The sequence below is a fragment of the Martes martes genome (genome assembly GCF_963455335.1).
Source record: "Martes martes genome assembly, chromosome: 10".
Lineage (NCBI taxonomy): Eukaryota > Metazoa > Chordata > Mammalia > Carnivora > Mustelidae > Martes > Martes martes.
In genome coordinates this window covers 95,503,405-95,526,125 of record NC_137898.1, presented here as the reverse complement: position 1 = coordinate 95,526,125, position 22,721 = coordinate 95,503,405, and the positions used below count along the sequence as shown (strand labels likewise).

Below are 22,721 nucleotides of genomic sequence, written 5' to 3'. Positions count from 1 at the left end.
TTTCACAGGATCGGTCCGCAACAGCTGGTCTACTTTTCAGCTCTAGCCTGAGCCGTACCGCATTTTAAAGTTTCAGAAGCAGCACGTCTGAGTACGATTCGCACAATGGCGCCGGCCGCTAGGCAAGGGGCTCAGAGGGCTGGGCAAGGGGGTGTGCAGATCCAGAGCGGCGGGGAGGGCACACGAGGACCCCGCAGCCCAGTTTGCCGTTGTCCGAGGGGGCTTCCACTCCGCCCAGGAGCGCAAGGGGCCCTCCCGGCAGCGGCCCACGCACCAGATACCTGCTCGCGTTTGGGCCCGGAGATCCTTCACGCTGATGCGCTCGACGGTTCTTAAACCTCTCTAGCCTGGATCTCCCCTCGATTCCAAACTAAGCCCGGGGTGCCCGGTTCACGCATCGCTGGCAACCTCCCAACGCCGGAAGCCCATTATGGCCACCCTTTAAAGCAGCGGGACGAAGGGACGCGCGTTCTCCTCCTTTACGGCAGGGGTGCGCGCGTTTGCGACAGCGTGACGCCGGCAGAGTTTTGGCGGGAAAAGCGCAGCATTTGGATTCCTGTGGTGGCGGCCAAAGGACGGCCTGGTGAGAAGGGGCGGCCAGTAGGGTGGGAAAGGTGCCTGTAGAAGGAGTTCGGTATCTACATTAGTTGGGAGGGGCATGGCGAGAGAAAGTTATCGGTGACTAGCGAAGGGGATCGGAGAGACTCGCGCTGAGGGGCGGTTTCGGAGGGTGGAAAGGTGTGGGACCAGGGGGGTCCCGTTGTGTGGGGATTGGAGAGACTACCCCTCTGTGGGCTTGAGACCCCGGAGGTTTGGGCGCCGGCAGCCTCGAGTGCCTGCCAGCCCTTCCTTCCGCTTCTTGGGGCAGTTTGGCCCCGCCCCAGGCTCCTCCCGACCTTTGGGACGGCGTGGGGGGTGGGAATTGTAGCTGAGCACGGGGGGAGGAGGGGCTGCAGGCGTCGGAGTTAAACCCTGTCGGTCTCCGCTAACTCGCGGCCCCTCACCCGTCTCACCCCCTGTCCGTCCCCAGTCATTCCCCTCAAAGCATTTGTGTCCCCGGCTCCTCAACAGAGCCGCTGCTTTTTCTCAGAGGTCTGAGGAAGGCAGTTTCTGCTTCGTTCTGCGTGGGAATGGAGATGGTGATTTCCACCACAGAATGCCAGAATTTAGAATACTTGCTCGCGGTTTAAAGCCTTGGATAAAATACGGGCGAGGTGTAAGGGGAAACCAAACTGTTATATTGAGGAGTCATGGCGGGTGGTTGAAGCTTATCCTCATCCCTGTCTTTTCTGGGTTCCTGCCTTTGACAGCCGTGGTCCGTGGTGGAGTCATGGCAGTGCCCTTTGTGGAAGACTGGGACTTGGTGCAAACCCTGGGAGAAGGTGCCTATGGAGAGTGAGTTCGAGTCCTTTCTCCCTGCCTTCACACTTGCTTTAGTTTTCTCCTTGTTGTCTTGAGAACATACTCGTTGTCCTGGAATTGTTTATTCTAACACAGTGGCATCTTAGAGAACAGATCTTGGCGTTTGAAGTCTTAGAGCCGCACAATCTTGTAAGAATTAATCCCCCACACCTTTTTAAAAAACATTTTCTCTGTAAAGAGCTGGAAGAGACCGATGAAGTCACTTTCTCCCCCCACATATTCCTTCCTGGGGTTTAAGCATAGTGGTTAAATGAGCAAATGAACAGACTCTGGAGTCAGACTGCCCAGTTTCAAATCTTCATTCATCATATACTAACGCACAGGTTTGTGTTCTTAGGCAAACTTCTTAAAGGTGTGTCTCTGTTTTCCTCAGCTCTAAGATGAAAATAATAGTACCTACCCCTTAGAACAGTTACCACAGACATATATAGTATGAGGTTAATAAGTATTAGGTAGTGTTATTAAAATTAAATGAATAGAGCATGTGTATATGTGATGTGGCATGGAATTACTGTTACTCCATTTTATTTTATTTTTTCTTTTTAAAAATTATTTATTCTACAGAGAGAGAGAGCGAGCACGCGCACAAGCAGGGGGAGCTGCAGGCAGACAGGCAGGCAGAGGGAGAGGGAGAGGGAGAAGCAGGCTCCCTGCCAAGCAAGGAGCCTGATGTGGGGCTTGATCCCAGGACTCTGGGATCATGACCTGAGTTAAAGGCAGCCACCTAACTGACTGAGCCACCCAGGTGCCCTGTTTTTCAAGTATGTATTAAATAACCTTTGGATGTACAACATAATGACTTCTTTAGAGCATTAGTCATCATACTTCACATTTCAGAAAGCAGTAGTTTCTGTTGAGAACATGGCAGAAACCATTTTCTTGGTTTCTACTGAGTAGAGAAAGTAATGAAGATAAAATTGTTGATTCGTATTTAATCTTTTGAAGTTTTCAAAGAAATAGAATTCAAATGTCTTCCTTTTCCTTTTGAGGGTTCAACTTGCTGTGAATAGAAGAACTGAAGAAGCAGTTGCTGTCAAGATTGTAGACATGAAGCGTGCTGTAGACTGTCCAGAAAATATTAAGAAAGAGATCTGTATCAATAAAATGCTAAATCATGAGAATGTGGTAAAATTCTATGGTCACAGGAGAGAAGGCAATATCCAGTATCTATTTCTGGAGTACTGTAGTGGAGGAGAACTTTTTGACAGAATAGGTAGGGAAATAAGCTTTATAATAACTATTTTACTAAATAAGTTTCTAAGTTTGTTTTTTCATCTTGAGTGCTATTTGGTCATTGTCCATTCAGAACTGCTTATGCAACAACGAAATTGGAGTGTTTTCTTGTTTTTGCAAGTTACATTAACACATTAAAGCATATATGGAATCATCAAGGAAAACTTTTTCTCCAAATTGTGTATGTGATTTTGATTAGAATTGCCATTTTGTAGAGTTTAAGAATGATAAACTAATCTCACGGTGAAGTATCATTAGTGCAACGTATTACTTACCTATACAGCGATTCTTCTTTGTAGACATTCCAGTTACATGAAGTCATATACAGTTACAGAGCCAAAATAATAGCATGTTGTTGTATTCATTTATTTAAGTGAAATTAACTTGAGAATTTTCTAGGATTGCTTTACCTATGTTTAGTAAATTCTGTACTTGCTACTTCAGTGTTCTATGTAAATTTGAAGGCTTGATATTGCAGAACACTGAGAAGTACATAAGATTAATATTATGTGGATCTAAATTTATTATTTAAAGCTATTGTGTTAATATTTAAAAACTGATTATTAGACTCTCCAGTATGTATCTCAGGAGAGAGTTCAGTGTAAAAGAAATCAAGAGGTAAAGAGGGAGATCAAAATATAAAAAGATAACTGACAGTAGAACATTTCTTAATCAAACTGTATTTCCTGAAGGAACTTAGCAGGCATTCGTGGCTTTGTAGTATAAGCGAGTGTATGAAATTTCATTTTGTTGTTAAATATTTGGTGAAATTAGTTTATATTTGCCCAGGCTAACACTTTGGCAATTACATTTCAGGGGTGGGGAAAATGTTTTTATAGCATTTAGAAGAAATTAGGGGAGAATTTGAAAGATACCAAATAAATGATGGTTAGTGTAAGATAAGCAGAGGCTTTCAAGGTATGGCTTCCATTCTTAATTTGGGTAGCAGTTTGTTGTTTTCTTTGTAACTTTCCTGTGATGTTAATTTATTTTTGCCACATAACAGATGGGGAAATGTGAATTACTAAGTATTGTATGAGTCAGTGGACACCAGAATCTTTTAATTGTTACTGTAAGATTCTGTTTGCCAGAGTACCATCACAAAAGTCTAACCTTAGTATTAGGAGACTCTGTGGTTGATGCCTGATTATGTTTACCTTACAAACTAACTTTCATAATTAATTCTGATAGAGCCAGACATAGGCATGCCTGAACAAGATGCTCAGAGGTTCTTCCATCAACTCATGGCGGGGGTGGTAGGTACAGTTGTTTTTTTTCCTTTTACTTAAAATTATTATGAACAAAGTAAGTTACCAAATTTTGGTGTGCTTCTTTCTGTTTCTCTTTTAGGTTTATCTGCATGGTATTGGGATAACTCACAGGGATATTAAGCCAGAAAATCTCCTATTGGATGAAAGGGGTAAGTTCAGCTTTTTGTCACTGCTGCCTAAATTGTTTTATTTTATTTTAAATTTTTTAAAAAAGATTTATTTATCTGCTAGAGAGAGAGAGAGAGAGAATACAAGCAGGGAAAGCAGCAGGCAAAGAGAGAACCAGGCTCCCTGCTGAGCAAGGAGCCCCATGTGGGACTCGATTCCAGGAGCTTGGGATCATGATCTGAGCCGAAGGCAGCTGCTTAACTGACTGAGCCATCCAGACGTCCCTGCCTAAATTATTTTAATCCACATAAGGCAGGTTTGAAGCTTTTGCATTTTTGAAATTTTAGGGCAGAAAATCTGAAAAGTTGAGGAAGTTTGAGAGACTCAGTATATTTCGATTTCACAAGTACATCCTAATATAGTTGTGGATGAGATAGAGAAATCTAACCTAGATGCAAGGGAAGCTCATTAAGTGAATAGCTGTGCAAATAGTCTTAAACAACTTTTCAATGAATTAATAAAGGAAAGTTTCCATTGGAATACCCTGGACTTTTAGCCTTATCCTGTTTGTTCTTTTTATTTATTTAGTTTGTTCGTTTCAAGTTTTTCTTTAAATTCCAGTTAGTTAACATATAGAGTAATAATAGTTTCAGGAATAGAATTTAGTGATTCATCACTTACATATGACACCCAGTGCTCATCACAGGTGCCGTCCTTAATACCCATCCGCCTGCCCACCTCCCCTCCAGCAAATCTCAGTTTGTTCTCTATAGTTAAGATTCTGTTTTAAGTTTTGCCTCTCTCCCCACCCCCATGTTCATCTGTTTCATTTCTTAAATTCCACATATGAGTGAAATCATATGGTATTTGTCTCTGACTGACTTATTTCACTTAGCTAAGTCACTAAGTCACTAAGCAGAGCTAAGTCATTAGCTCTATCCATGTCATTGCAAATGGCAAGATTTCATTCTTTTTTATGGCTGGTAATATTCATATATATATGAATATTTATATATATTTATATTTATGTACAGCTTCTTTATCCATTCATCAGTTGGTGGACACTTGGGCTCTTTACGTGATTTGGCTCTTGCTGATAATGCTGCTGTCAACATCAGGGTGCATGTGTCCTTTCAAATCGGTATTTTTGTATCCTTTGGGTAAATACCTAGTAGTGTAGTTGCTGGGTCGTAGGGTAGTTCTGTTTTTGTTCTTTCTTTAAATTTTTAAATTAAAAAAAAATTTTTTTTTAAGATTTTTTATTCATTTATTTGACAGAGATCACAAGTAGGCAGAGAGGCAGGCAGAGAGAGGAGGAAGCAGGCTCCCTGCTGAGCAGAAAGCCTGATGCAGGACTTGATCCCAGGACCCTGAGATCATGACCTGAGTCGAAGGCAGCAGCTTAACCCACTGAGCTGCCCAGGCGCCCCTGTTCTTTTTTTAAAAGATTTTATTTATTTATGTATTTATTAGAGAGAGAGCGAGAGTGTGTGGGTGTGCGATGGGAGAGAGGCAAGCCAACTCCATGCTGAGTGCAGCGCCCGAGTTGGGGCTTGATCTCACACCCTGAGATCATGACCTGAATGGGCTCTTGATTGAGAGTGGGAGGCTTAAACAACTGTACCACTGAGGCACTGCAGGGCAGTTCTATTTTTAACTTTTTAGGGAACCTTCATATTGTTCTCCAGAGTGGCTGCAATCAGTTTGCATTCCCCTTTCTCTGCATCCTCACCAACATCTGTTGTTTCCTTTGTTGTTGACAGGTGTGAAGTGATATCTCATTGTACTTTTGATTTGCATTTCCCTGATGATGACTGATGTTGAGCATCTTTTTGTATGTCTGTTAGCCATCTGTATGTCTTTGAAAAATGTCTATTCACATCTTCTGCCCATTTCTTAATTGGATTATTTGTTTATTGGGGGATGAGTTTGATAAGTTCTTTATAGATCTTGGATACTAACCCTTTATCAGATATGTCATTTCCAGATATCTTCTCCCATTCCAAAGATGCTATTTGTTTAGTTTTGTTGATCGTTTCCTTTGCTGTAAAGAAGCTTTTTGTCTTGATGAAATCCCAATAGTTCATTTTTGCTTTTGTTTTCCTTGCTTCCAGAGATGTATCTAGTAAGAAGTTGCTACTGCAAATGTCAGAGAGGTTGCTGCACGTGTTCCTCTCTAGGATTTTGATGGTTTCCTGTCTCATGTTTAAATCTTTAATCAAATTTTTTTTTAAGATTTTATTTATTTATTTGACAGAGAGAGAGAGAGAGTGCACGTGAGCACAAGCAGGTGGAGCATCAGGCAGAGGGAGAGGCAGGCTCCCCGTCGAGCAGAGAGCCTGACGTGGGGCCCGATTCCAGGACCCTGGGATCATGACCTAAGCCGAAGGTGGACGCTTAACCGACTGAGCCATCAGGCGTCCCTGTTCTTTCAGCTATTTTGAATTTATTTTTGTGTATAGTGTAAGAGAGTAGTCTATTTTCGTGGTTTGTTTTTTTTTTTAAATTTAAGAGAGGGAGAGAGTGTGAGGTGGGGAGAGGCAGACAGAGAGGAAGAGAGAAACTCATGCAGACTCCATGCTGAGTGCAGTGATCTCATGACCTGAGCCAAAACCAAGAGTTCGATGTTCAATGGACAATGCTACCCAGGCACCCCTAGAGTCATTCTTTTGTATGTTGCTGTCCAGTTTTTGTTGAAGAGACTGTCTTTTTTCCATTGGATTTTATTTCCTGCTTGTTGAAGATTAGTTGACCCAATAGTAGTGGATCCATTTCTAAATTTTCTATTCTGTTCCATTGGTTTTTATGTATCTGATTTTGTGCCGTACCATACTGCCTTAATGATTACAGCTTTGTAATACAGCTTGAAGTCCAGAATTGTGATGCCTCCAGCTTTGCTTTTCTTTTTCAAGATAGCTTTGGCTATTCAGGGGCTTTTGTGGTTCCATACAAATTTTAGGATTATTTATTCTAGCTTTGTGTAAAATTCTAGTGGTATTTTGATAGGGATTGCATTAAATGTGTAGATTGCTTTGGAGAGTGTAGACATTTTAATAATGTTCTTCCAATCCATGAACATGGAATGTTTTTCCATTTCTTCATGTCCTCTTCAATTTCTTTCATAAGTGTTCTGTAATTTTCAGAGTACAGATCTTTTGCCTCTTTGGTTAGTTTTCTTCCTAGGTATCTTAACGGTTTTGGTACAATTGATTCCTTGATTTCTCTTTCTGTTGCTGCTTTATTGGTGTATAGAAATCCAACAGATTTCCATGCATTGATTTTGTATCCTGCAACTTTACTGAATTTGTGTATCAGTTCTAGCAATTTTTTGGTGGAATCTTTTGGGTTTTCTACAGAGTATTATGTCATGTGCAAATAGTGAAAGTTTGACTTCTTCCTTACTAATTTGTATGCCTTTATTTCTTTTTGTTGTCTGATTGCTGAGGCTAGGATTTCCAGTATTATGTTAAATAACAGTGGGAGTGGCCATCCCTGACTGTAGATCTTCATCCGTAGATGTAGATGTAGTTCCTGACTGTAGATGAAAAGCTCTCAGTTTTTCCCCACTGAGGATAATATTAGCTTTTTGAATATGGCCTTTCAAATATGGCTTTAATGATGTTGCAGTATGTTCCCTCTATCCCTACTTTGTTGGGGATTTTTATCAAGAATGGATGCTGAATTTTGTCACATGCTTTTTCTGCGTCTTTTGTGAGGATCATGTGCTGGTTATCCTTTCTTTTATTAGTGTGGTATATTATGTTGATTGATTTGTGAATACTGAACCTTGCAACCCAGGAACAAATTCCACTTCACTGAGGTGAATGATTCTTTTAATATACTGTTGGATTCGATTTGCTAGTATTTTGTTGAGAATTTTTGCATCCATGTTCATCAGGGATATTGACCTGTAGTTCTCTTTTTTAGTGGGTCTTTGTCTGGTTTTAGAATGAAAATAAGGTGGTCTCATAGAATGAGTTTGGGAGTTTTCCTTCCATTTCTATTTTTTGGAACAGTTTGAGCGGAATAAGTATTAACTCTCCTTTAAATATTTGGTAGAATTCCCCTGGGAAGCCATCTGGTCCCAGACTTTTGTTTTTTGGGAGAGTTTTGGTTATTGAGTCAATTTCTTTGCTGGTTATTGGTGTAAGTTTTCTATTTCTTCCAGTTTAGGTTTGGTAGCTTATATGTTTCTAGGAATTTATCAATTTTTTCCAGATTTCCCAATTTGTTGTCATATAATTTTTCATAGTATTCTAATTATTGATATTTCTGTGGTGTTGGTTGTAATCTCTCTTATTCTCATTATTTATTTAGATCCTTTCTCTTTTCTTTTTGGTAAGTCTGGCTAGGGGTTTATTAATTTTATTCTTTCGAAGAACCAGCTTCTGTTTTCATTGATCTGTTCTGCTGGGGTGTTTTTGTTTGTTTCTGTATCATTTATTTCTTCTCTAATCTTTTTTATTTCCTTTCTTTTGCTGCCTTTAGGCTTCATTTGTTCTTTTTCCAGCTCCTTTAGGTGTAAGGTTAGGTTGCTTATTTGAGATTTTTCTTGCTTGTTGAGGTAGGCCTGTATTGCTATGTACTTCCCTCTTAAGTCTGCTCTTGCTGCATCCCAAAGGCTTATTTGTGTTTTCATTATCATTTGTTTCCATGTGTTTTTTTATTCTTTAATCTCCTGGTTGACCCATTCATTCTTTAGTAGGGTGTTTTTTAATCTCCATATATTTGTGGTCTTTCCAAGTTCTTTCTGTGGTTGACTTCAGGTTTCAAAGTGTTGTGGTCAGAAAATACACACGGTGTGATCTCAGTCTCTTTGTATTTGTTGGGCCTGGTTTGTGACTCAGTGTGTGGTATGTTCTGGAGAATGTCCCATGACCTTGAAAGGAATATGTATTCTGCTGTTTTAAGATGAAATGTTCTGAATATATCTGTTAAGTCCATTTGGGCCAGTGTGTCATTCAGAGTCATTGTTTCCTTGTTGATTTTCTGCTTAGATGATCTGACCATTGCGGTAAGTGGAGTGTTAAAGTCCCTTGCTATATTACTGTATTATTATCAATGAGTTCCTTTATGTTTGTTTTTGTTTTACATATTGAGTGCTCTCAAGTTGGGGGCATAAATGTTTATACTTGTTAAGTCCTCTTGTTGGGTAGACCCATTTATAGTGCCCTCTTAACTCTTGTTACAGTCTTTGGCTTAAAATCTCATTTGGCTCAGGGCACCTGGGTGGCTCATTGGTTAAGCATCTGACTCTTGATCTCAGCTCAGGTTTTGATCTCAGGGCTGTGAGTTCAAGCCCCATTTTGGTCTTCAGACTGGGTGTGGAGCCTATTTTCAAAAATGAATAAAACAAAATCTCATTTGTCTGACATGAGTATTGCTATTCCACCTTTCTTTTGACTTCCATTAACATGATAAATGATTTTCTATCCCTTCAATTTTTTTTTTTAATTTCTAAGATTTTATTTATTTATTTGACAGGGAGAGACACAGCCAGAGAGGGAACACAAGCAGGGGGAAAGGGAAAGGGAGAAGCAGGCTTCCGGCTGAACAGGGAACTGATACGGGGCTCAATCCCAGGACTCTGGGATCATAACCTGAGCAGAAGGCAGATGCTTAACCTCTGAGCCATCCAGGTGCCCCTGTCCCTTCAGTTTCAATCTGCAGGTGTCTGTAGGTCTGAAATGAGTCTCTTGTAGGCAGTATATCCATTCTTTCTTTTTTATTCTGACACCCTGTGTTTTTTGATTGGAGCATTTAGTCCATTTATATTCAGGGTAATTATTGATAGATACGAATGTAGTTCCATTGTATTACCTATAAAGTGTTGTTTCTGGAGATTTTCTCTGTTCCTTTCTAGTGTTTATTGTTTTTGGTCTTTCCCACTCAAAGAGTTTCCTTCACTATTTATTGCAGGCCTCATTTATGTGGTCATAAACTTCTTTAGTGGTCATAAACTCCTTTAGTTTTTGTTTTTTGGGAAACTGTATCTCTCCTATTCTGAATGACGGCCTTGCTGGCTAAAGTATTCTTGGCTACATATTTTTCCTATTCAGTATGTTGAATATATCATGTCACTTTCTTCTGGCCTCCTAAGTTTCTGTGGGAGAGTTCTGCTGCTAACCTTATTTGTCTTCCCTTATAAGTTAGGGATTTCTTTTGTCTTTCTGCTTTTAGGATTTATTCCCCTTTCTCTATATTTTGCATTTAACTGTGTTATGTCTTGGTATTGACCTGCTTTTGTTGATTTTGATGAGAGTTCTCTCTGCCTCCTGGATCTGGATGTGTGTTTCCTTCCCCAGATTAGGGAAATTTTTATTTCCCTATTTCCCTATTATTACCTCAAATAAATGTTCTGTCCCCTTTTCACTCTCTTCTTCTGGGACTCTTATGATACAAATGTTATTATGTTTGATGGAGTCACTGAGTTCCCTCCTTCTACTTTGTGATCTAATATTTTTCTTTCCCTCTTCTTTTCAGCTTCATTGTTTTTCATAATTTTATTTTTTGTATCACTTATTCATTCCTCTAATTTTTCCATTCTTGTGGTCATTACATCCAGTTGGTTTCAAATCTCAGTTACTACATTTTTCATGTTGGCCCTGACTAGTTTTTAGATGTTTTATCTCTGAGGTAAGAGACTCCCTTGTGTCTTCTGTGCCTTTCTCAAGTCCAGCTGGTATTCTTATGATTGTTGCTTTAAGTTCTGGATCAGGCATATTATTTATACCTGTTTCAATTAGTTCCGTGCCTGTGACCTTTTCTTATTCTTTCTTTCTGGATGAATTCCTCCATCTTGACATTTTGTCTAGATCTCTCTTTTCTTCTCTATGTTAGGAAAGCCCATTATGTTTCCTGCTCCTGAGATTAATGGCTTTATAAAGAAGAGGTCCTGTACTTTCCAGGGCCTGGTGCTTCAGGAAATATCTCTTGAGGTATGTTGTGTGCACTCTGTGGCTGTATTTTGGCTGCTCTTTCCCTTGGGTCAGTCCTCTGTAGTTTCTCTTGCCTGCGGTGGGGAGTGTTTGGACCTTGGCCGGAGTGTGCTGAGTTTGACCTAGGTGTGTTCTGGTCTGCTTGCTAAAAGGGACCAAATGCTGTTTCCACTAGTGCTGAAGCTCTGCAGAACACTCTAGTCAGTAGACTTGGTGCATGTGGGGGGTTTGTGCTGGTCTTCTGAGGGAGGGGCTTGCTGCACCGTTCTCAGGCACACTTGTCTGAGAAAAGCAGCACCTTCAGGTGGGTGAGGCTTGTTATAAGCAGTTCAGGCCGCCAGTGTTGGTGCTGTGCTGCTTATCAAAGTTAGTTTATGCCGAGGGGCAGGGGAGAGAAATGGCACCAGCCCCCTCCCTCGTTTCTGGAGGGGGGAGGTCGTACCCACCACTGTCCAGGAAGCCCTCCCAGAAGAGCATGTGTCCCAGGCATCCCTCAGATCCATTCCTTCACCTTTTCTATGTCCGGGCTGTCTGCCCGCTGGCATTGCAGTGCACCTGTGTTCTATCCCAGGTAGCCTGGCTGAGTTTTAAAATTCCAAACTTTAGGGACCTGGCATGGCATGGATCTATGCTCGTCCTCTGGGGGAGGGTCTCACTGTGCTGGATTTGATGCAGGTTTGTCCCAGAAGGGCAGTCACACAAAAGCACAGGGCATGGAGTTTGGAATAAAGTGCTGCAAAGAGCCAGTGTCCATGTTAGCTGTCCTCAGCAGGTGTCTCAGCACCTACACTGAGGGGCAGAGGAGGGAAATGATGCCCGCTGGCTCTTTTGTTCCTAGAGAGGCAATGCCAGCTCTCCCTGATGGCGCCAAGAAGGGAACTGTCTCCCAGTGTGTACCAGGAATTCTCAGATCGCAACATCTGCTCCCAGGTTATCTGCCCTCCTTCTCCCTGGGAGCACTGCAGCACCTTCAGGGCTCCACACCAGCCATGCTGCATACCTCTCATACTCCAGTCTTTTGGCCTCACTGGTCATAAAAACTCACAAAAATCAACCCTTCTCATTTTTCCCAGTCATTGGCTTTGGGAAGTGTTTTCCTTGTCTGATCTCCCATGTGCTCTTCTCTCTCTGTCATCTCTCTCTTTGACCAGGGCTGCCTCCTCTCTGCAGCACCTGTAGTCCTCTTCTCCCCCAGATCACATCTCTGTACCTCCTACCCTCCAGAATGTGGCCTCTCTCCTTCTAATTTTTCAGTTTGTTCTGTCAGTCCTCAGATTGATTTCTGGGTATTCAGAATGAATTGATATTTATCTTGCTGTGTTCGAAGGATAAAGCAAGCCTAGGGTCATCTTACTCTGTTGTTCAGCTCCACCCTGTTTGTTCTTTTTAACCTGTGACTTGGATGGAGATGCAGAGAGTTTAGGTATATTACATGGATGTCATAAAAACTGAGAGGGATGGATGGTGAAAGTACTAGCTTATTGAGTCAGGGTCAGAAAAGATGACAGAGGGGTGGTTGTGTGGCTCATTTGGTTGAATATCCCATTCCTGTTTTTGGCTTAGGTCATGATCTCAGGGTCGTGGGATTGAGCCCCACAGAAGGCTCTGTGCTCAGTGGGGAGTCTGCTTGAGATTCTTTTCCTCTCCCTCTCTCCCTCCCCTTCTTGTGCTCTCTCTCTCTCTCTTTAAAAAAAAAAAAAAGATGACAAACAGCAGCATGAGGCAGTGATTTTTGTGTTTTTTTTGTTTAATGCTCCTTTAATGCATTAGAATAGTGACTCGCAAATAGTAGATTTTCAAAAATATTTATGGAATGAATGAATACAGCAGGCCAGAGTGGTGAGTTGGGTTTAACAGGTTGTTTTCCAGTACAGAAATATTTGAAGTCCAGGATAAGTACCTTTGAATGGCATTATCTTTGGTAGCAAAACAGTTTAAAAAAAACTTTTACTAGATAGCAGACATCATATTAGTTACCTTTGCGATGCAGTCATGAGAAAAGTAAGATGGTATTATTGAGAATGAGGAAGATAGCAGTCCAGCACTGCTTTGGTGAGGCCATACTGGAAATAATGGGTGCCCTGGTACACTACCATAAAAGGCATACGGATTTATGAAGTGCTTTTACAGGAGAGTGACCGGACTAGTTGGAAGGGTCACAAACTGTAAAAACAAGGAATAAGTGAAGGAACCCAGGGGAAACTTAATAGCGGTTAAATGCATTTCTTCAGACCATGTGAGTGAAGACTACATGGAAGCACTGGGTTTGTGCAAGTATGGACTCCATTGTTGGATCTATCCAAAAATTGAATAGGTTGCTTTGGAATGTAGGAAGTTTGTAATGTGAAAATCAAATGCTGGATTATTAACTATCAGGGATATTATAAAGGGAACTTAAACATTTTTTTGGTAGTTGGACCAAAGGTTTTTTTGTTTTTTTTTTTTTTTTAGATTTTATTTATTTATTTGGCAGAGAGATCACAAGTAGGCAGAGAGGCAGGCAGAGAGAGAGAGAGGAGGAAGCAGGCTCCCCGCCGAGCAGAGAGCCCGATGTCGGACTCGATCCCAGGACCCTGAGATCATGACCTGAGCCGAAGGCAGAGGCTTAACCCATTGAGCCACCTAGGCGCTCTTGACCAAAGTATTTTTTTTTTTTTTTAAAGATTTATTTATTTATTTATTTGTCAGAGAGAGAGAGAGAGAGAGGAGCGAGAGTGAGCACAAGCAGACAGAGTGGCAGGCAGAAGGAGAAGCAGGCTCCCTGCCGAGCAAGGAGCCCGATGTGGGACTCGATCCCAGGACGCTGGGATCATGACCTGAGCCGAAGGCAGCTGCTTAACCAACTGAGCCACCCAGGCGTCCCTTGACCAAAGTATTTTTAAGATCTTGTCCAACCCTAAGGTTTAGTGTTTCTGGCAATATTTTTCACCACATGTCACTGTACTTTCTTATCAGCCTCCTAGCCTTTTCCTGAACTCTAATTGGCCTTCATACTAGGAGAGGAGTTAAGGAAAGCCAGTTTATTTAATAAGTAATGGAGATGTGAATATGTAATAATACTTGGAATACGAAAACTTTGTTTTCATACTAAAAAATCTGGGTTTTTTTTCTTTATTAAATTCTAGTTAATGAAGTAAGATGGGAAATATAAAGAAGAAAGTAAAAAAAAAAATCACCAGAGACCCATCAGTCATTTATAACCACTATTAATTTTTTTAAAATATTTTTAAAAAATTTTATTTATAAAAAAAAATAAAATTTTATTTATTTATTTGACAGAGAGAGAGATCACAAGTGGGCAGAGAGGCAGGCAGAGAGAGCAGGGAAAGCAGGCTCCCGGCTGAGCAGAGAGCACAAGGCGGGGCTTGATCCCAGGACCCTGAGATCATGACCTGAGCCGAAGGCAGAGGTTTAACCCACTGAGCCACCAAGGTGCCCCAACCACTGTTAATTTTTGATGAATATCTTTTAGGTAAACATTTATTAAGCTGTCGGCCTAGCTGCCTAAGATCCTCCTTTGGTTGTTTAGGCTTCTGCAAGTTGCTTTATAAGGCACATAGCAAAATTTTAGATATTTAGAAAAATCAGTGTATGAGGAAAAGGAACTGAGTAATTGATTGATGAGTCCCAAGAAATGAGAGCACAGTTGGAGAATTCCTTTATTTTCCACTTTTCATTCTATTTCTATTAACTTTTTGAATGCTAATAGACTTTTTAAAAAAAAATTTTTCCTCCTCTGCGTTATTTACAGTTAATCCATTTTTCTGTTCCCTGGGTTGTTTCTGTGTTGTTTTTTTTTTTTATAAAAGATTTTATTTATTTATTTGATGAAGAGCACCAGTTGGGGGAGCAGCAGGCAGAGGGATAGGGAGAAGCAGACTCCCTACTGAGCAGGGAACCCCACATGGGGCTCGATCCCAGGACCCTGGGATCATGACCTGAGCCCAAGGCAGATGCTTAACTGACTGAGCAACCCAGGTGCCCCTGAATGCTAATAGCTATCCCTGATGGTATATTACAGTCAATTCATCCCCTTCTTCATCTACAAATTAAGCCTTTTTTTTTGAGTAAATGTGGGTTTTGGGAAAAAAGGATTGCTTTTTTCTAACTGTGAGAGGCAGTACAGCATAGTGTTAAGAGCTTGGGATTTAGTCATTTGAACCTAGGTTTAATCTAGGCCACCTCATAGTAGGTGTATAGCCATGGGCAAGCTGTCATTACTTATCTTCTCTCTCCTTACTGTCCTTCTTTATAAATGGTGATAGTAAGAGAATCTGTTTGGGTTGAGGATGAGGGAGATATACATATCTTTACCCAAATATGTATAAACATACGTTAGATCATAGAATGTATGGTTTTTTAATATGCATGTGGGTTTTATTTTTCAGGACTTTGTTTTATTTTGTATTTATGTGATATAAAAGCCTTTACAGTTACTTAAAACTTAAACAAAAATTTAGGCATGGGGCTCCTGGCTGGCTCAGTCGGTAGAGCATGCTACTCTTGATCTTGGGGTTGTGAGTTTGAGCTCTATGTTGGGTATAGAGCTTCCTTTTTTTTTTCAATGATTTTATTTATTTATCTGAGAGAGAGCATACATAAGCAGGTGGAGGGGCAGAGGGAGAGGCAAACTCCCTGCTAGGCAGGGAGCCTGATGTGGGCTTCCATCCCAGAACGCTGAGATCATGACCTGAGCTGAGGGTAGACGCTTAACTGACTGAGCCACCTAGGTACCCAGGCTGTAGAGCTTAATTTAAAAAGTTCAGGCATATACAAATTTATATAAAACGTATATGATATAGTAAAATAAAAATAAAATAACTACTTGTTTACCAATCTGGCTTAAAAAATAAAACATTAGCATGCCTGGGTGGCTCAGTGGGTTAAAGCCTCTGCCTTTGGTTCAGGTCATGATCCCATAGTCCTGGGAGCAAGCCCAGCATCAGGCTCCCTGCTCCTCAGGGAGTCTGTTTCTCCCTCTGCCGCAGACCCCCCTGCCTCCGCCCTCCCACTCTCTCTCATGCAAAAATAAATAAATAAAATCTTTAAAAAAATTATACATATGTACATTGCTTAAAGCAGTGGTGTAAATAGCAAAACGCTGGAAACAACGTATATGTCTATCAACAATGGAATAGATAAATTATGAAATGGATGATTTATAGGTACAAGTAATGACATGGGTATGTTTCATAGAAGTATTCATACAAGTATGCTTCTATTTATATGAAGTTCAAAAATATGTAAAATCAAATATATTGTTTAGAAATACAAATATGGGAAAAATCACACAAAAAAAGAGCATATTAAAAATCAGAATGGTAGTCACTTCTGAGAAGGTAGGGAAGGGAATATATTGAGGGAAGTAATTACAGGGGATTTCAAAGGAAATATATATGTGTATTTGTTCTTGCTCAATATTTAACAATAGTCTTTTTAAAAAAGAAAACATTACGAATATAGTCCAAGTCCTCTGTATTCCTCCACAAATGTATTCCCTTTTTCTCAGAGATAACCACACTCCTCAATTTAGAATTTATTATATGCAGGTCTTTAAACTGAGTATTATGTTGCAGACATATGGAAACAACAAAATTCAAGAAATGTTACAGTTATCTATTAGCATTTTCACTGATAATTTGCCACTCTTAATCTCAGTGATTTGTCAAGATTGTGTCATGTATAGCTATTAAAAGGATAATTAGAGTAGCTGCCTCCTAATTCAAATGCAGGTAAACATCATCAATGTCTTACATATTATATTGTGTGGATATACTTGATTTTCAAAGAATCAAATCCCTATTTTAGGACATTAAAATTGTTTCTAGATTTAAAGAGATAGAACAGCAATATCTGTTCTATAGATTTGTGCACAGGTCCAATATAAAAATTGGGTTATGTTACAATGGACATTTGCTATGGCACTTGTCTTTTTTTTTCACTTATACCCTGTTCCATGTCAATACTACAGATAGTTTTGTTTTGTTTTGTTTTTAATGATTGTATTTATTCCAGAGAGAGAAAGCAGGGGGAGGAGCAGAGGGGGAAGGACAAGCAGATTCTGCACTGAGTGGGGAGCTGGGCACAGGGCTTGATCCCAGGACCTCAAGATCATGACCTGAGACACAACCAAGAATTGGACACTCAGCTGACTGAGCTACCCAGGCGCCTTTTTTTAAAAAAGCAACTTATCAATGTAGTTTTCATTGTATACATGTGCAATAAAATTTTACCATTTCTTTATTGATGGATATTTAAGCTATTTACAGATAATATTGCTAGGAATATCCTTATGTTTGTGAATTTTAGGGAATATTTCTGTGTTTGTGGTCCTGGAAATGGGAATTGCTAGTTCAAAGAGTGACGATTTCAAAATTTTATATTGCCACATTGCCAGATTGCCCTCTAAAAAGGCTGTACCATTTGACACCTTGGTAATAGGGGGACTTCCCTCCCTCCTAAGATTAGATTAGAGTCCCTTACTATAAGATCTTATAATGCTTTGTATTTTTATAACTTTTTCAATGGCTGTTTATTTTTAACCTTCAGTAATTTATTTACCTGCATTGGCTAGCACAGTGTCGCTCAGTTATGGCGAATATTCACTAAGAACAGAATGAGTTGAAAGTCCTGCCTGCAGTTTTGCGTGTGTTAAAGATGGGAAGTTAGAAGAAATTTTGCTTTTCTGGTTTATTTTTTTTTGTGCAGTGTTCCTTTTTTTCTAAACTTTGACAGGAAGTTCTAGTGGTTTGTGGATATTAAGCTTTGGTATATCTTTACATATTTTCTTCCTGCCAGCTGGGTTTGTTTGCTGCTGAGAAAGTTGTGCCTGTCATGTTATTGGTGTCTCCTTCCTGCCCTCTGTACAAGTTGATGAAGGTCTTGGCTCTGCTTTCAACCACAACTAGAGTGCCCTTTTTCCAGAAGGGCAATCCCTTTTGACTCGTTTCTTTCTTTAACCTGGTCCAAACTGTTTTGTGTATTGATGACTTTTCTCTTAAGTTAATAGAAGCAATGAGGCCTTATTCTAGTTTTAGTTATGTGATGATATCTTTTATTTTTTCTTTTTTAAAATTTCTTTTTTGGGGTGCCTGAGTGGCTTAGTCAGTTCAGTGTCTGCCTTTCTTCAGGTCATGATCCCTGGGTCCTGGGATAGAGCCCTACATCGGGCTCCCTGCTCAGTGGGGAGCCTGCTTCTTCCTTTCCCTCTACCCCTACCCCTGCTTGTTCTCTCTCGCTTGTGCTCTCTCTAATAACTAAAATCTTTTAAAAAATTTATTTTTTGTCATTTTAAGGTAGAAGAGTGCTATACACTTTGTAAGTAATACCAGTGATTTTCCAATAAAATGTTAATTCCTTTAAGTATATCTATTTATAAAACTTTATCCAGGGGCACCTGTGGGGCTCAGTGGGTTAAAGCCTCTGCCTTCGGCTCAGGTCATGATCCCAGGGTCCTGGGATCGAGCCCCACATTGGGCTCTCTGCTCAGCAGGGAGCCTGCTTCCTCCTCTCTCTCCCTGCCTGCCTCTCTGACTACTTGTAATCTCTATCAAATAAATAAAATCTTTAAAAAAAAAAAACAAACACATTTTTATCCAGTGCCATTCATTTTTCTTTTGGTTTAGATAACCTCAAAATCTCTGACTTTGGCTTGGCAACGGTGTTTCGGCATAATAATCGTGAACGTTTATTGAACAAGATGTGCGGTACTTTACCTTATGTTGCTCCAGAACTTCTAAAGAGAAAAGAATTTCATGCAGAACCAGTTGATGTTTGGTCCTGTGGAATAGTACTTACAGCAATGTTGGCTGGAGGTAAGAACTCTTTAATCGTGATGAAACTCCTGTCCTATGGAAAGCCAGATTTGTTATACCAAAATAAATGAAACAAACCAAGGGAATCCATATTTATATGATAGTATTTTATTTTGTTATTTATTTATTTGACAGAGATCACAAATAGGCAGAGAGGCAGGCAGAGAGAGCGTGGGGGAAGCAGGCTCCCCGCTGAGCAGAGAGCCTGATGTGGGGCTCTGTCTCAGGACCCTGGGATCATGACCTGAGCCGAAGGCAGAGGCTTTAACCCACTGAGCCACCCAGGCGCCCCTTTATTTTATTTTTTAAAAGATTTTCTTTATTTGTCAAAGAGAGCACAAGCAGGGGAGTGGGAGAGGGAGAAGGAGACACCCCGCTGAGCAAGGAGCCCCATGCAGGACTCAATCCTAGGACTCTGGGGTCATGACCTGAGCTGAAGGCAGATGCTTACCCAACTGAGCCATCCAGGCATCCCCTATGTGATAGTATTTTAATAGTGAATTTATTTATAACTAAGTTGGAACTTTGAATCCCAAAGCTTTTTAAAAATGAGGTATATATAGCTATTCAATGAAGTATCACAATAGCAGTCTCTCTAAGATTCATGTGAATAATCTTGTAAACGGTAGAGCAGAATTGGTTTATCTTTGAAGTACCTCTAAAATTTCCATGAGTTGACATTCTTAGTTTGAAAACCATATTGAATTAATTTGGTGGAAACTTTTAATGGGTTTGTATTGTTGACTATTTTCCTTTAAAATCTTTACTATGTAATAATGTGAACACTCAGAAAACTGAGACTTGTTTCTTTTTTAGAATTGCCATGGGACCAGCCCAGTGACAGTTGTCAGGAATATTCTGATTGGAAAGAAAAAAAAACATACCTCAACCCTTGGAAAAAAATTGATTCAGCTCCTCTAGGTAACTGGGTTGTGTTGATTGAAAGTACTGATTTCTCAGATAATGAAGCCTGGTGATTGAATTTTTTCTTTATATTTTTTTCTTTCTAACTTTTAAATAATCATATAAGTAATCTATGATCCTTGCAAGCAGATTAGAAAATAATATTTAAAAAAACAACAACTGTATAATCCCAGCACTCAGAAATAGCTTCTTTTAATATTTTGATATGCAGTTCTACACTTTGTTGTAAAGATGTATAACATATATACATTTGTTATATATGTATATTACTTATAAGTATGCATGTTTTTATAGAAAATGAGATCACAGTATGTATGCTGTCTTATAACCTGTTTTTTTGCCGTAATGCTATAGTATAGTCATGGACATTTTTCCAGTGACTATAATTGTAGGTCTGCATCATTGTTTTTAAAGGCTGTGATGGAATATTACTGTGTGGGTATGTTTACTATATTCAACCAATTCACTTTTTTTTAAAAAGATTTGTAAATTTTTTTAATTTTTCACTTATGAAAGACATAATGATCATCCACATAATGCACATACCTTTAAATTATTTAATTAAAAAACAAATCCAGAAGTGTTAGGGATGTAGGCAGTTTTTAATTACTATGGCTTACATGGCCAAATTGCCTTTTAGAAACTTTGTACCATTTCATCCTAATCTCATTAGTTAATATTTTTAAATTTTTAAAAAGATTTCATTTATTTATTTATTTTGAAAGACTTTATTTTGAAAAACTTTATTTATTTATTTGACAGAAAGATAGAGCACGCATGTACAAGTAGGGAGAGCAGCAGGCAGAGGGAGAAGCAGGGTCACCACTGAGCAGGGAGACTGACTTGGGGCTCATCATGACCTGAGCTGAAGGCAGACACTTAACTGACTAAGCCACCCAGGTGCCCCAAAGATTTATTTATTTTTTTAAGATTTATTTATTTTCAAGAGGGAGAGTGCACATGGTGTATGCGTGCAGTGGGGAAGGGTAGAGAGTGTTTTCCGCAGACTGCACTGAGCGTGGAGCCCAGCATTGGGCGCAATCTCAGGACTTGGAAATCACAAACTTAGTGGAAGCTAGGAGTCTGTTGCTTAACAGATTGAGCCACGTAGGTACCCCTATAGTCACTGATTTTTATCTTTATTTTAAATTCAATATCAGTGAGGTGGTATAGCCATTGCTAGCTTTTTGTCCATTTTTGTGGATGATCTGTTTTACTCACTTCTACCAGGGAGATTTTCTTAATATTTTATATGAGGTTTGTTTTTTTTTTAAACATTAATATCATTAGATCTTTGCATTTGTTACAGATAGTTTTCACAATTTGCCATGCATTTTTATTTTGTTTATGCTATTTTCACATGCAGAAATTCTATATTTTTATTCAAATCTATTATTTTTGTGCTTTGTGGTTTTCTGACTATATTGTTATGTTTGGAAAGGTCTTCCCTACCTCTAACTTAGAAAAAAATTCCCTGTGTTTTTGTGTGTGTGTTTTTTTTTAAAGATTTTATTTATTTATTTGACAGACAGAGATCACAAGTAGGCAGAGAGGCAGGCAGAGAGAGAGGAGGAAGCAGGCTCCCTGCCGAGCAGAGAGCCCAACGCGACGCTGGGCTCCATCGCAGGACCCTGGGACCATGACCTGAGCCGAAGGCAGAGGCTTTAACCCACTGAGCCACCCAGGCGCCCCTGTTTTTGTGTTTTTATAGTTTCAGTTTTTCATTTAAACCTTGCTCCATTAGAAAATAATTTTATGTTTTCGGGACACCTGGGTGGCTCAGTTGGTTAAGCCGCTGCCTTCGGCTCAGGTCATGATCCCAGGGTCCTGGGATCGAGTCCCGCATCGGGTTCCTTGTTCAGCAGGGAGCCTGCTTCTCTTGCTGCCTCTGCCTGCCTCTCTGCCTGCTTGTGTGTACTCTCTCTCTGGCAAATAAATTAAAAAATAATAATAATAATTTTATGTTTTGGAAACGTATGAATTTTTTTATGAAGGTTAGATACTTTAGGATGATAATTGCTTATGTTATTTTCTCTTAAAAAGTTATTGGAAAGTAGATTTTCCTCATAAAACTGGGTGAATGAGAACATAATATGACATATTAGAACAATAATGCTTGGTATTGAAAATTGATGAGGGTTTTTGTATCTTTTTGTTAATGTCGTACACAGGGAGAAACATTTGCACCTGGCTCATGTTCTCCTTGTTTGCAGACAACCAAAAATCAGATCTGAGAATGTAGCGAAGAGCAACTACTTGAAATTAAAGCAATAATGTAGTAGGTTTATTCCTTCTCTTGCCCAGAAATATTTGGATATAAGGAGACTACTAGAGAAAATGTTCCACAGCACAAGTTTCTAATCTGCATGACTCTTTTGTAAATGTTGATTAATATTTTATTTTCAGCTTTGCTGCATAAAATCCTAGTTGAGAATCCATCAGTAAGGATTACCATCCCAGACATCAAAAAAGATAGATGGTACAATAAACCACTCAAGAAAGGTAATATCCTGAAAAATACGAGTATTTTTTTCTGTGAAAGAAAAGACACTTGCAGTCAGTATTACAAGTCAGTAACACAAGATGTCTGTGGTTTCTGTCTTCATGTAGGTTGGTTATAATGTCTAGTGGGGAAAACAGAAATACAAAAAATAATTTTGAACTTTATTAATAGAAGGTCAGAGTACTATAGCTAAGTGTTTGACTAAGTCTTAAGTAACAGAGAAAACTTGTCTTCCAGAGGAAATCACATTAAATCTAAGGTCTAAAGATTAAAGGAGAGCTAGCCTGATGGGTACTAGCAAGATGAGTGGCAGATTCTGAACAGAGGAAGCAACATCTGGAGAGTCTTAGAATTTGGAAGGTGGTACATTTGAGGAACTTAAAAGAAGGCCAGTATGGCATGGACCATGTCTGGCTTGTTCATCATGGTGTCACCAGTGGTTAGCACAGTGTGTTGTACATTGTAGGCTCTAAGTAAATGTTTAATGAGTAAATGAGCAAATAAAAAA

At 39.7% G+C, this 22,721-nt stretch overlaps 1 protein-coding gene across 1 annotated transcript in view; it reads left to right on the top strand.

Annotated features, from left to right (window-relative positions):
• The first annotated feature begins 527 nt into the window (after window positions 1-527).
• The window catches only part of CHEK1 (checkpoint kinase 1), a 31,096-nt gene continuing 8,902 nt past the window's right edge, over window positions 528-22,721 (top strand). The window contains exons 1-8 of the mRNA XM_080815856.1: window positions 528-583; window positions 1,311-1,395; window positions 2,412-2,635; window positions 3,847-3,911; window positions 4,006-4,075; window positions 18,598-18,786; window positions 19,603-19,707; window positions 22,117-22,212. Coding sequence (XP_080671982.1) covers window positions 1,331-1,395; window positions 2,412-2,635; window positions 3,847-3,911; window positions 4,006-4,075; window positions 18,598-18,786; window positions 19,603-19,707; window positions 22,117-22,212 — 814 coding nt within the window. The 5' untranslated portion in view covers window positions 528-583; window positions 1,311-1,330. The remainder of the gene's footprint in view (window positions 584-1,310; window positions 1,396-2,411; window positions 2,636-3,846; window positions 3,912-4,005; window positions 4,076-18,597; window positions 18,787-19,602; window positions 19,708-22,116; window positions 22,213-22,721) is intronic.